The following is a 14,280-nucleotide window of genomic DNA, read 5'->3' as shown; positions in this document are numbered from 1 at the left end:
TGGAACTTCACAATATTTCTTCCCCCAGGGCCTCGTCAGATGGGTTTTCCCATAGGAAGAGATGATCTAGCCCTGAATATTGACCTCCAGATTTGGATCAACTGGATCCTGAGTTTTGCCTGACATGGGGATTTGGCCGACAGCTTGTAATGTGCTGTGGCCTTCTGTGAGATGAAATGTTCTAAGTGTAAGCTATTTATTATTGCTATGATCGAGGGCAGCATACGACCATAAATGGGAATCTGGCACTCCAATATGTATCTGTCTCTATAGGAACTTGGCTGGAGCACACACATCCTGAACATTTTCAATGTATTTTTATTTTGTTTAATAAAAAACACCAACCAAGCTTGCATGTATATCTTATATATATAAATATATACAGTATATATAAAACAAATGCGTTTGGACAACACCTTTACCTGTGGCACAAAACATAAGGTATAGAAAGAAGCGTAAGGCAAAGTCCTAATCTTTGAGCTCCCGAGCAATCTCCCCCACGCAGACACGCACTCTAGCTTGAGAAGGATCTTCTCTTCTTTGGCTTTTCAAAGAGGCTGGGCCAGAAATAATCAGACAGAGGCGAATAAGTTCTAAACTCAAGATGGGTGTGAATGAAACGCTGAACATTTCAGGCAACTGGACTAGAGGAACCCACCGCGTTGCTCAAAAAGCCTCCTCAGAGGCTAATGATAACGACTTTGCAGCTGCAGCCTTGGTCTGGAGCGATGGAAGGATACTTCGATCTCATGTGGATACAACAGAGGGGTTTGGCTTCGGAATTCCCTTTTCTAGAGTGAGCTGGGGCACAGGAGATGAGGGACCCGGTGCTGAACCTCAGGAAAGTCTAGGGGAGAAGTTCAAAGGTTGGATTGATAGGGTTTCTTTTGCAGTCACGTATAAAATAAACAACAAGGATGGAATTGTCCTTAACTGAAGAAGCTCATAGTATACTGAGCAGAAGCGATAAACCTGACACAAAGTGGTGGCATTATCCCACAATGAAAGAGGAACATCATAACTAATTTGCAGTTCATTTTTCTCCTGCTTTTGTCCCAATAGTCAGTTCAGGGTTTATTTTTTCAGCATGAGCAAACTGCTAAGCAGGACGGGTGTCATTTTGTTTTACTCTTTCTTTGAGACAGTGTTTAATTGACTGTCGGTACTTGGTTCCTCTGTAAACTATATTCCTTTGCTTTCAGTCTCAGGTTGGCAATGCTGTTGGCCATGTTCATGCCCTGGGCAGGGCTAGCATTGGTACACGTAGCAGAATAGGTAGCCATGGCGCTGTTGGGGTGGAGAGAAGAGGAGAAAAGAAAGAAAAACAAAATCAGAATCCAGCTGCAAATCAGGGCTGCATTGAATTCGGAAAACAGTCGCTAGGTGAGCGCGTGCTGGCATGGGCATACATCATGATGTATAATGTTTCAGTTACTGGGTGCAACATTCCTTACCATGACTGGACATTTTAGTAATTTCTCTTTTAGCGCACTGATGGATCACCCTATCTAACGACACTTCCCAGGCTACAGGCTGATCCAAAGCCAGCTGAAGTCAAAGGGTTATGAACCAGCCCCACAACAACCAAAGTACATGAGAATGTACTAGAAATAGTCATCAGATGCAAAGTTCACATTCGGAGCCAACCTTTGTCAACGTTCAGGGGTGCTCAGGTCTGAGGTCCTGGCTCTAGAACATATTGGAAGGAACACGCCTGCATTAGCAGGAAGATAGACTAGACACAGCCCTTTTCCACCTCTGATTTCTATGATTGGAGATTCTTTCTAATGGCAAGTCTACCTTGGGAAAATTTGGGGGTTTACTACAGGTAAGGGAGCAAAGGTTTTGCCAGTGTGATGCACATATTCTAAATTGCTGGTGATATTTCTAAGTGGCTGCACAATTCAGAGCTGGACCCTTAGAATTTTACATGCAGTTCAGTTATATTTGCTGCTCGAGACAGAAACTTTCAGATGATCCAGAACAGACCCTATTCCAGGCCAAGCAGCTACCAGATCCCTTTCACAGGAAAATAAACTCAGGAAAGTCCATTTTGTCACAAAGACCCAGATGGACCATGCCGCCACTTCCTGTATGGAATTGCAAACAGTTTTCTGTCACTTGTGTCCCAGCCAAGTTTTGTCAGTCACTAGCATTCATTGTTACATCACCTGAGTGGCCTGGCCAAGGAGAGAAAACTGAGCTTCATACCAAACGCCACCGAGAAACAGAAAGAACAGATCACGAACACTCACATTTCTCACTGCCCAGCCTAGAAATGGGCACGGTAGCAGTGCCATGCTTTAGCTTTAGGGAACACCGTCTCCTAGACTACAGGAGTTATTTGACTCAGCACATCCATTGAGGCATTTTTTTTCTAAACACTTCCTTTGCACTTTTGGTGGGGCTGTGGGATAAGATGGACTTTTATCACCGGATAAAACCTCAGCAGCATTCCTATTGGGAAACTTTACTCCCATGGCCCTGCTCCATTTTCTCTGTTGTCCCTTTTCCTGTTTAACAGCTGACCAGTAACTGTGAACATGGATGTGGCATATCCCTTTACAGCCACCGTACGGCTATAACCTGAGACGTCTAGCACCGATGGAGAACGAATGTACAAGGTGTTACAGAGTGTGACAGTAGCTGCCACTAAGCATCACTGGACAGCACGTACATGACCTAACAGTCATCTCTCATAAGACCCGATCCAAAACCTACTGTAATTAAGGGGATTCCAAACTGTCTTTATTACAAATGCTCAAACTGCTTTCGACTCATATTAACTTTGTGGATGGGAAAGATACCCAGCCTGATGCAGGGAAATCACGTGGGAAAGAAGTCAAAACAGCATTAAGGATGAACAGCTTTGAATAAAATACAAACCCACCTGCACCTTTGTCCTGTATTGTAAATTTAAACCTTCAACTCTGAAGCTTTCCTGAGGTTCAATAATGTTTGGTTACATTTATTATTAATATTTATTGGTATTGTGGTAACGCCCAAGAACTGCAGTCACGGACCAGGATCCCATTGTGCTAGGTGCTGTACAAACACAGAACAAAAGGATGGTCTGTGTCCCACAGGGCTTGCAATCTAAGGGTACATCTACACTCCTCAAGCCGATGTACCCAAGTTAGCTTGAATCTGGCTAGCTCGGGTCCCAGAACAGGGAAGCTGTGCCAGCACAGGCTATCCCTGGAAGTGATTACCCTGGGTTCCAGGCAGGATCAGATAGCCCACGCTGCTGCAGCATATCTGATCCTGCCTGGAACCTGGGGTAATCACTTCCAGGGCTAGCCCATGCTGTCACAGCTTAACTGCTCCAATACCTGAGCTAGCCAAATTAAGGCAGACTTAGATACGTCAGCTCAAGCTGCAGTTGTACCCCATGCAGAGCCGGCTCCAGGCACCAGCCCACCAAGCTTGTGCTTGGGGCGGCACCTGGAGGGGGGCGGCGCGGCGCTCCGGCCCCCGGGGAGAGCGGGGCCACGGCCGGGCTCGCTGCCCTCCCCCCGGCGCTCTGGCCGCCCCCCCCCCCGGCGCCCTCCCTCCGGCCGCCGGGGGGAGAGCGGCGAGCCCTGGCTGGGGCTCGCCGCCCTCTCGCCGCCCTGCCCCCTGAGCTCTGGCCGCCGGGGAGAGAGCGGAGCCCCAGCCGGGGCTCGCCGCCCTCCTCCCAGGGCTCCGGCCGCCCTCCCCCCGGCCGCCGGGGGGAGAGCGGAGCCCCCGCCGGGGCCACCCTCCTCCCAGGGCTCCAGCTGCCCTCCCCCCCCTGCGCCCTCCCCCCGGCCGCCGGGGGGAGAGCGGAGCCCCCGCCGGGGCTCACCGCCCTCCTCCCAGGGCTCCGGCCGCCCTCCCCCTGGCCGCCAGGGGGAGAGCGGAGCCCCCGCCGGGGCTCGCTGCCCTCCCCCTGGGGCTCCGGCTTCTAGGCCTGGGGCTTCTAGGCCTGGGGCGGCAAAAAAGTCAGAGCTGGCCCTGACCCCATGATTGCAGTCTAGATATACCCTGTGCAAACTATGTTTAATTTTAATGTTACATCTACCTTTCCAGAACAAAAGTAGAAATTTCTTGTTCCCGAGAAATTCCCTGAGCAGTTTTTCAGGAACAACAGGTGTGGGTCATTCAGATAAAAGCCCGATCTGAATTGGGGAACTTGCAATGATTGCCCGATGCTGATTTAAAGACCCCGAGGAAATAAAGTGCACTGAATGAGTGACTCAATTTTAAAAAGAATCCCAATAATTTGACAGACTACATTTCTCATGCGTACCGCAGACAATTGAGAAGTATCAGGAAATCAATTCAGGTTTGGGATTTTGTCAAGGCTGATCCCAGTTTTCTGTGATTTTTAGCTGTATCTAAATATTGTAATGTAATTTATGCTAATAGGCTGGCATACACCCCTGCTAGGGTGACCAGATGTCCCTATTTTATAGGCAATTTATTTAGTGAGGTAAATAGAAAGGAGCATAAATGCTGCCAAATTAAGTGCAAGAATGTAATAAGAAAAGCCAAAGAGGAGTTTGAAGAACGGCTAGCCAAAAACTCCAAAGGTAATAACAAAATGTTTTTTAAGTACATCAGAAGCAGGAAGCCTGCTAAACAACCAGTGGGGCCCCTTGATGATCGAGATACAAAAGGAGCGCTTAAAGACGATAAAGTCATTGCAGAGAAACTAAATGGATTCTTTGCTTCAGTCTTCACGGCTGAGGATGTTAGGGAGATTCCCAAACCTGAGCTGGCTTTTGTAGGTGACAAATCTGAGGAACAGTCATGGATTGAAGTGTCACGAGAGGATGTTTTGGAATTAATTGATAAACTTAACATTAACAAGTCACCGGGACCAGATGGCATTCACCCAAGAGTTCTGAAAGAACTCAAATGTGAAATTGCGGAACTGTTAACTAAGGTTTGTAACCCGTCCTTTAAATCGGTTTCTGTACCCAATGACTGGAAATTAGCTAATGTAACGCCAATATTTAAAAAGGGCTCTAGAGGTGATCCCGGCAATTACAGACCGGTAAGTCTAACGTCTGTACTGGGCAAATTAGTCGAAACAATAGTTAAGAATAAAATTGTCCGACACTTAGAAAAACATAAACTGTTGAGCAATAGTCAACATGGTTTCTGTAAAGGGAAATCGTGTCTTACTAATCTATTAGAGTTCTTTGAAGGGGTCAACAAACATGTGGACAAGGGGGATCCAGTGGACATAGTGTACTTAGATTTCCAGAAAGCCTTTGACAAGGTCCTTCACCAAAGGCTCTTATGTAAATTAAGCTGCCATGGGATAAAAGGGAAGGTCCTTTCATGGAATGAGAACTGGTTAAAAGACAGGGAACAAAGGGGAGGAATTAATGGTAAATTCTCAGAATGGTGAGGGGTAACTAGTGGTGTTCCCCAAAGGTCAGTCCTTGGACCGATCCTATTCAACTTATTCATAAATGATCTGGCAAAAGGGGTAAACAGTGAGGTGGCAAAGTTTGCAGATGATACTAAACTGCTAAAGATAGTTAAGTCCAAAGCAGACTGTGAAGAGCTTCAAAAAGATCTCACAAAACTAAGTGATTGGGCAACAAAATGGCAAATGAAATTTAATGTGGATAAATGTAAAGTAATGCACATTGGAAAAAATAACCCCAACTATATATACAATATGATGGGGGCTAATTTAGCTACAACAAGTCAGGAGAAAGATCTTGGAGTCATCGTGGATAGTTCTCTGAAAATGTCCACGCAGTGTGCAGAGGCGGTCAAAAAAGCAAACAGGATGTTAGGAATCATTAAAAAGGGGATAGAGAATAAGACTGAGAATATATTATTGCCCTTATATAAATCGATGGTACGCCCTCATCTCGAATACTGCGTACAGATGTGGTCTCCTCATCTCAAAAAAGATATACTGGCACTAGAAAAGGTTCAGAAAAGTGCAACTAAAATGATTAAGGGTTTGGAACGGGTCCCATATGAGGAGAGATTAAAGGGGCTAGGACTCTTCATCTTGGAAAAGAGGAGACTAAGGGGGGATATGATAGAGGTATATAAAATCATGAGTGATGTGGAGAAAGTGGATAAGGAAAAGTTATTTACTTATTCCCATAATACAAGAACTAGGGGTCATCAAATGAAATTAATAGGCAGCAGGTTTAAAACAAATAAAAGGAAGTTCTTCTTCACGCAGCACAGTCAACTTGTGGAACTCCTTACCTGAGGAGGTTGTGAAGGCTAGGACTATAACAGAGTTTAAAAGAGAACTGGATAAATTCATGGTGGTTAAGTCCATTAATGGCTATTAGCCAGGACGGGTAAGGAATGGTGTCCCTAGCCTCTGTCTGTCAGACGGTGGAGATGGATGGCAGGAGAGAGATCACTTGATCATTGCCTGTTAGGTTCACTCCCTCTGGGGCACCTGGCATTGGCCACTGTCGGTAGACAGGATACTGGGCTAGATGGACCTTTGGTCTGACCCAGTACGGCCTTTCTTATGTTCTTATGGACAGTCCCGATATTTGAGCATTTTCTGCTGTAAGCGCCTATTACCCCCAACCCCCAACCTCCCGATTTTTCACACTTGCTGTCTGGTCACCCTAACCCCTGCACAAAAGGACATGCACCACTTACGTCCTTAAAATACATTTTATATGAGACTTAAGTGGTGTCTGGGCCTGGGGATGCGTGAAAACCTGGAGTGGGGACGGGGGGCGGTGTAGGAAGGCCTAGCATCCCTGCAATGGAAATATGCTGGGAGTTCTGCTCCCATGTAAACTTGTGTACAGCTGGAGAAGTGATAGAGGGGGCCTGCATAAGCTGCAGTGGCACCCAGGATTGGGCTGGGGAGCAGAGAGTGGGATCTGGAGGGTCTGGAATGGGCCCGGGAGCAGGTAGGATCCCCTGGGATCCTCCTTCCCAGCCTGGAGCCAGCTGCCGTCCCTCCTGCCCCATGCTGAGTCTCAATATCTCCCCTTTCTCTCTCCTATCCTTCTGCCCTGCACCCCAGCCCGCCTGATCCTTGTGCTGGCTCTCTGCACAGAGGTGAATGTCATCCTCAAAGTTTTGAAAGCCCTCTAGTGGTCATTTTCATTACTTCTTAGTACAGGAAAGAGCCTGTTGGGTTGTACTTGTTTCTCGTCTTGTCTTATACATTGATTGTAAGATGTATGCAACCATATTTTCATTATACTGGTGTACAGCACCCAGCACAATGGGGCCCAGATCTTTTACTGGGGCCTGGATGAGCTACCACGATACAAATAGTGAATAATAATTACACTATCCAAAATCCCAAACAGGAAGAGTCTGCTTGGAGAATGGAAAAATACTGTAGCGTTTAGTAGCACAACTCAAGGTTTCTGTTTTTCATTCAGTTAAAAATCCCAGCTTCATATGCACAACTATATCACAGTTCTGGCGAAATTTCATCTCCCCTCACCAGGAAATGCCTAGACATAAATCCCAAATAGGTGCCCAGTTCAATGGGATTTGGGCATCTAATTCCTTTAAACTCCTTTGAAAAGCTCCGTCTCCGCAACAGCGGCACAGCAACAGTGCTACAGCAGTGCCACTGGATCGTAGATGCTTCCTACATCAACAGAAGGAGTTTTCCCATCGATGTAGATAATCCACCTCTCTGAGGCTAGGTCTATACTACCCGCCTGAATTGGCGGGTAGAAATCGACCTCTCGGGGATCGATTTATCGCGTCCCGTTGGGACGCGACAATCGATCCCCGAATCGGCGCTCTTACTCCACCAGCGGAGGTGGGAGTAAGCGCCGCCGACAGAAAGCCGCAGAAGTCGATTTTGCCGCCGTCCTCACAACGGGGTAAGTCGGCTGCGATACGTCGAATTCAGCTACGCTATTCACGTAGCTGAATTTGCGTATCTTAAATCGACTCCCCCCTGTAGTGTAGATGTACCCTTAGATGTGGAAGCTAAGTTGACAGAATTCTGCAATCAGCTTTGCTGCACCTACCGTGTGGGTTGGGGGCCACGAAATTTTTCACAGCCCTGAGCAATGTAGCTAGATTGACATAAGTTTTAGGTGTATGCCAGGCCTCAGCCTTTTTGTTACAGTGGCTCCTGATAGAGGCTGGTTTGACTTCAATGCTAACCGTCCTGTCTGCATCATGAATTATAATAACCAGATGGTCAAAGGTCTCTCAACAATAACTTAGGATAGGAGAATTTGAGAGGAGACTAAATTTTCCACTCTAGACACATTCTACCTCAACAGCAGTCATTATACAAAAGAAAAAACACCTGTCAGGGATGGACTAGGTATACTTGGTCTTGCCTCAGCATAGGGGCCCGGAGTAAATGACCTCTCATGGTCCCTTCCAGCGATACATTTCTATGATTCTGTAAAATGCAGCATAGAGCTGTGCGAATAACCGATTTGTCGGTTCACCGGCAAGTCAAAAACAAAACAAAATTAAATTTCACTTCAAGTCTACCCAAAACCATTTTTCAAAATTTTCAGAGAATTGAAAAAGAAAAAGAAAAAGAAAAAGAAAGTTTCCTTCAACCCGAAATGAAATGTTTCATTTCAGTTTCAAGCATTTTCAATTGTTTTTTCATTAAATGAAAGGAAATTTTGAAGCAAAAAGTTGTTTCAAGCTAAAAAAAAATCGATTTTGGGGTAATATTTTGTTAGGATTTTTTCCAGCCAAAACAACTTACTGAATTTGCAAAATATTTTGATGTTGCCAAAGCTGCATTCTTCACCGAAAAAAAGATTCAGCTGAAATTCACGAGCTCTAATGCTGCAGGGCTCTACAACGGTCCCAAACACAACAGCTAACAACAGCGTCCTTGCAGCATCTTGGGCCATTACTGTAGAATACTAGGGTAGTCATGGTAAGGGATTATTATAAAACTTGGGACCCTGGGGCTGGCTCTCTCTTTCACTTACTTCTATTGTACTATAGCAACCCCAGCCCAGTGAAATACTCCATAGTCTGCTTCATAGTTTGTGCAACTCTATTCCAGTGAATTTCTTAATCCACTCCAGAATATGACTAGCAACTGACTGAATTTTGAGGGGTGCAGAGAACAGAGTACACACACGAGAACAATTGGCCTATAAAAAATCAATAGTTTAATACCCCCACTGCTGTCTTCTTTTGGTTCCAACATAGGGATGTTACATTTAACTCCCACCAACATTAATAAGCTTTGTTTGCATACATTGTAAAATGGTGCCAAGAGGCCAGGACACAGAATTTGAAGCAAAGACCTCCTTAGTTCTAATTTTGACTCTGCTACTGTGTTTCTCTGAGGCCTTGGCCAAGTCACTTGATTCCAGTGGAATTTAGGGGCCAAGATATTTTTAAGGATCTGGGCCTTAATCTCTCTGCTTCACTTTGCCTGTTTCCTAAATGGGAATAATACATCCCTAGCTAACAGGGGTGCTGTGAGACGGGGTGAGCTAACGGTTGCAAACCACCTCAAAGTTCAGCGATATGTGGTGTGGTTAAGCACAATGAAGTTTTTAAGCTCCTGGGTCTTCTCTTTCTCCATTATAGGATGGCACAAGAGTTGACAGCAGCCCATTAACCTATTTTTCAGAATAGGATAGAAACAAGGGTATATAAAACTCAATCAGGTGTTTCCAAGACCCACTGAAGTAATTGCACAGGTGCATCTTTCCTGCATCTCCCAAAAGCAAGGCAGCTCTGGCAGAGATGCTGGGAGGGGGGGCTAGGTGACAAGAGTTTTTTCCTCCCAGAAGAAAGCCCCCTATAGGGCTTTCTTGTGATCACCCCAGCCTCTGTCTTGTGGACTCTGCTGCTGGTGAAGGGCAGGGTGGTGTGGGAAGGAAGCCATTAGCCGTTAGCACGCCTACCTCAGGGAAAGCAGATCATCTCTGTGGATCTCCCACCTTTGCTCGCCTTACATCTGCCCATGGCCACTGCCTGCAGGTGTGAGCAGCAGAGACCATGGGTTTCCCCTGCTCTGCCATCCTGCCTTGGGCCTGCACTCTGCCCAGCAGAGCTCTAGCACCTGCAGAAGGGATGGCCCCGGAGCACAAAGGGCATAGCTCTGTGTTCTGCGGGCCTCTGTGCTAACTAAGACACGTGGGCTTCAGTAGCACAAGTAGCCCGCAGAGGGGCTTGTCACTGAGGGCGCGGAGAAGGGGAGGATCAGTGATCGGGGGACGGGGGGATTGGAACAGGGCTGCTTGTCTTTGAAAGATGAACTTGGGAGCCCAACTCTCCATGTCACAGCAAACTAGGGGGTCACAGCAGGAAGCTGGAGGATGTACGGGTGTGCTGGGAGTGGGTGCTGACAGAGCTGGACCCCAAAATCACTGAGCACTCTGTAGGCCACACGTTTGCCATGTATTTCTGGGCCAGCCATAAGACTTTGTGTCAAACTGCAACCCTGAAGGGGAGAGGGCAGCCCTATGAACTGTGACCCTGAAAGGAAAGGGGTCTCTCTATCAACTGTAATGTGGTGGGAAGGGGAACCTCTATGAGTTGACTCAGGGAAGGGGAACCCTTATAAACAGTGGCCTGGAAGAGACAGAACACCCCTAAACACTGTGACCTAGAGGGAGGAGTGCACCCATCCACACAGACCTGGAGCAGCATGGGGCACCCCTCTAAACACTGCATCTGGCCTAGGCCCACCCACCTAATCCATGAGCCTGACAGTTTCCTCCTGCTGCCGTCCCTTCTGTGCTCCCTGCCAGGGCCTGGCGTGGCTCGCGTTCGAGCCCACTTCAGTCCCTCCTCTCTACAGCAGCCCAGACCAGCCTAGCCAGCTGGCAGTCTCCTCCTTGCCTTTCCAGTGACCATGCTGCCTCCGCCCCATACAGCCCATACAGAATGCCCCCTGCCCCCTGGAAGTTACCTTTGCAGTGTCTTCTAGAATCCGTTATGAAGCCCCTCGTGTAAACAACATCTTGGGAGGGACGAGGATCTATTTTTAAAAGTGTGAGAGGTAGAAATGAGCCATGCGAGTTCAACAGATCCCTGTTACCGTGACCATAACAGCTATAGGGGATGGGAAGGGAGTGGCCATCTGCACTCATCTCTCCTGGACCATCTCACAACCCCACTCCTCCCCAGCAAGCAACACTGTGGGCAAAACCCCCAAGCTGGGATGCAATGCTGGGAGCTAAGCCCCATGGGAAGGGGCTTTGCCAGCCAGACAGGTAAAAACCAAAGGGCAAGGCCTAGCCCCAGTGTACAGGGCAAAAAAGTGGGCTCATTGAGTTCATCTAGTGTCACGACCAGACCACACTCCTTGTCTGTACAGAAGGGGCGTCCTAACCCCCTCTTTATTCTAACGTGAGGTTGCGGTGTGGACATGGTTGAGGACCACTGAGCAAAGGTACCAACATACAGGGGATGCCACGTGATGAGTGATTGTTTGTTGCATGAGTGCTGCGAGGAATAGGCCTGATTGACTTTGGGCAGCAGAGACCTTTGATCGGGTACGGCTCTCTAAGGCCAGCACAGGGGAAGTTGCTTAGCTGGGCTGACATTGGGCTGTGACAGGATGGAGCAATGGCCAAGAGTCTCAAGCCTTTCATTTAAATTCAAGCCACAGTGCTAAAAACATCCACCAGCCACCTACCTCTCCCCACAAGCCAGCACAACCTGAGTTCCCTCCATTCCCCAGAGAGCAGGCCGCAGCTGGCTGGGGACTGCCCAGAGACGGGAGGCGAGGGCTGTGAATTGTATGAAGCGCAAATGCTAAGGAGATTTTTCCCTTTCTGATTTTACGTTGGCAGCATTTCTCATGGCCCAGTAACTCCCAGAACATGCTATCAGGCCGGCTACCACTCGTGGAGAGGAACGCCCGCCTCTGCTCCTTTTAGCAATGTATTTATCACTTCCTCCTGCCACTGCTCCAGAAAGCTCCCTCTGCTATGTGGTTCAGCGGAGAGGGAAGCTGGGCCCCTGTTTTGCTACCCTGTTTGTATATTTCCAATATTGGCAGGTCACCTTGGGTGTGAGTGGGAGCAACCAGACCTACCAGAGCAACAACGCCAGTGCCAGGAAAAACACTTTCCATGGCAGCAATGAACCTCGCTCTCTCACGTTTTCCCCTTGGCTTAGTCTTGTCCTTGTTAAAATAAAAGACCTGAGACTTGCGAGACCCAGAACTGAGCAGGTTCAGGCTGGTGCTCTGGGGCCCAACAGTTGAGTCTTGTCTCCTTACCCAGCCCTGCCCCTGTGCCCTAGAGCTGACCAGACAATGCTGGGACGACCCAGCTGAGCCTATTGCTAGATCAGGGTACGGGAAGTTCCCGGAACTTTCCCAACCTGCCTAAGGATGGAAGAGTCACGTCAGTTCTTGGCCTCTCTGCTGAGACTGCCAACAACAAGTTAATGCCTGTGCACTAGGAACAAGAGAGAGGAACCACTCACTAATCTCACATTCGCCACCAGAAGGCGACTTCTTTCAGAGACTGGTGCCACCCACATCTGCGTTCAAACAAGCATCCCCCAGAGGAAAGACTCAGCGTTCCCGCTCTGCTCCTGCCAGCCACCCCAGGGCACAGCGGTTCTAGTTTTTTAACAACAAAAGTGGCCAGGTCCTTAAAGTGCTCAACAAAGGCTACCATTGTATCAGCGTCCCCTTACCAACGTGGGTGTTCTTGTGGCGCCCCATTTAATCTAGATGCTGTATTTCAAATGAAACAAGCCAGAAATTAGTCACATTAAATTTGATTCTTTATTTAAGCAAGCTCACAAAATGTAACGGCTCCACCTTTCCCTTCTCCCTCCATTCTTTCCTTAAGCTGTCTGAACTGCATAAAGGGGCCACAAAGAGACAATAAACAGCCCCCTAGAGAATCTCTGTTGCAAGGGGGTTTCTTGCCTGGCACAAGGCTGACATAACTGTTCTATGCTAGCCCTACTTGCAGCCCCAGGCATAGGGTGTGTATTGAGGATGGACCAGGGCAGGAGGGGTTTGGCCAGAATGCTATGTGCTCCAGCTGTGCAATGCCTATAGGGCGTTGTTACAAGCCAGTGCAACTTAGCGCAGTGCTGGGGCTGCTCTAAATTGTCCCAGGAAGCCTCCCAGGTCAGAATTAGGGAGGCACAAAGGTGGCTTAAAGCCTGGGTGTGGGAAAGGAACAACAGGAAATCTGGCCCAAGATATGGCTCTCACAGGGTGCTCCCAGTGAGCGTCACTGTCAGATGAAGAAGGAGCTCTGAAGGTGATGGCTGACCAAGGCCAGAGGAGACTGATCACCTAGAGATGGGATATGCATTCACCTGTAAGGCGAGGCTGTTCCCCAGGAGAGATAGTCAGTGGGTCTTGGAGCTGGGCGAGGTACTATGGGCTGCTCCACCGCAGTCACGTCCCCTGAATAGGATTTGAGAAGGGAGGCGTTCTTGTTGGCCAGCATGGCTCTCTCATTCCTGCGGAACTTTGCTCTTCGGTTCTGAAACCACACCTAGGAGGACGGGGAAAGACAGACAGACCAGAGATTATAACTTGCTCCATTGATGTTCTGCTACTCTCCTTGCATTATCAGATACTTGGGGGCCCAGGCACCCTGGTGTGATGGTGGCCTGGAGAGCCAGAACCCCGTTGTGAGGAAAGGACCAGCAGTGGATGGATGCACTGTGTCTGCAGGAGGAGCTTCCATTACGCCTGAGCAGCTAATCATCTTCCCTACCCAAGGTGAAGCAGCAGCATGTGGGAGGCTATGTGCTTCCAAGCTGGGACCCACAGGGGAGATGCTCATGAGCTGGACCTCTCCTGCTTCTGGATATTCCAGGACCCAGGATGATGCTGGTGGCCTCATGTCTCCACCCCAGTGCCTGAGCACCAAGGATCCTCTCAGTGAAGATGCAGATGTCCTGTCTGGCCTTTAAGATCACGGCTGATCTTGGAGGGGCTGCTGGCTGCTTGAACCTCATTCCTGAATGACAGGGATTCTTGGGAAGCTGCTGCTGGTCCATTGCCCTGAGCTGTAGAAAGCGGCTGCTTTTATGTTAGGATTTGCCCTGCTGTCCTAATGCATGGTGATCCCTTTCCCTGACTATGCCTGGCACTCATGCCCTGCCCTAAAATACAACACACATACCTTTGCTGCTAGCCCATGTATACACACACATATGTATGCGCACACACAAACACTCACGCACGTGTGCGCAAGTTATTCGGCTCAGTACAGGGGTACTAGGTGAATTTGAATGGCCTGTGTGGTGCAGGACATCAGACTAGATGATCTAACAGTCCCTTCTGGCTTTAAACTCTGAATCTATCAATGAACAAACATACACACATGCTAGGGTGTCCAGATGTCCCGATTT

At 48.2% G+C, this 14,280-nt stretch overlaps 1 protein-coding gene across 2 annotated transcripts in view; it reads right to left on the bottom strand.

The window, feature by feature from the left end:
- Positions 1-300: 300 nt before the first annotated feature.
- PRRX1 (paired related homeobox 1) overlaps positions 301-14,280 on the bottom strand; it is an 88,720-nt gene continuing 74,740 nt past the window's right edge. Inside the window, exons 3-5 of one of the 2 annotated variants that reach the window (XM_008173532.4) lie at positions 13,234-13,415; positions 10,853-10,921; positions 301-1,287 (exon numbers count right to left, since the gene is read on the bottom strand). In XM_008173532.4, the coding sequence (XP_008171754.1) occupies positions 10,867-10,921; positions 13,234-13,415 (237 nt within the window). In that variant the 3' untranslated portion in view covers positions 301-1,287; positions 10,853-10,866. The remainder of the gene's footprint in view (positions 1,288-10,852; positions 10,922-13,233; positions 13,416-14,280) is intronic. The other variant, XM_005283376.5, reaches the window with a different exon arrangement.

Source organism: Chrysemys picta, chromosome 8, assembly GCF_011386835.1.
Source record: "Chrysemys picta bellii isolate R12L10 chromosome 8, ASM1138683v2, whole genome shotgun sequence".
Classification (NCBI taxonomy): domain Eukaryota; kingdom Metazoa; phylum Chordata; order Testudines; family Emydidae; genus Chrysemys; species Chrysemys picta.
Note: the sequence above shows the minus strand (reverse complement) of the source record. Positions and strands in the feature narration are given on the sequence as shown.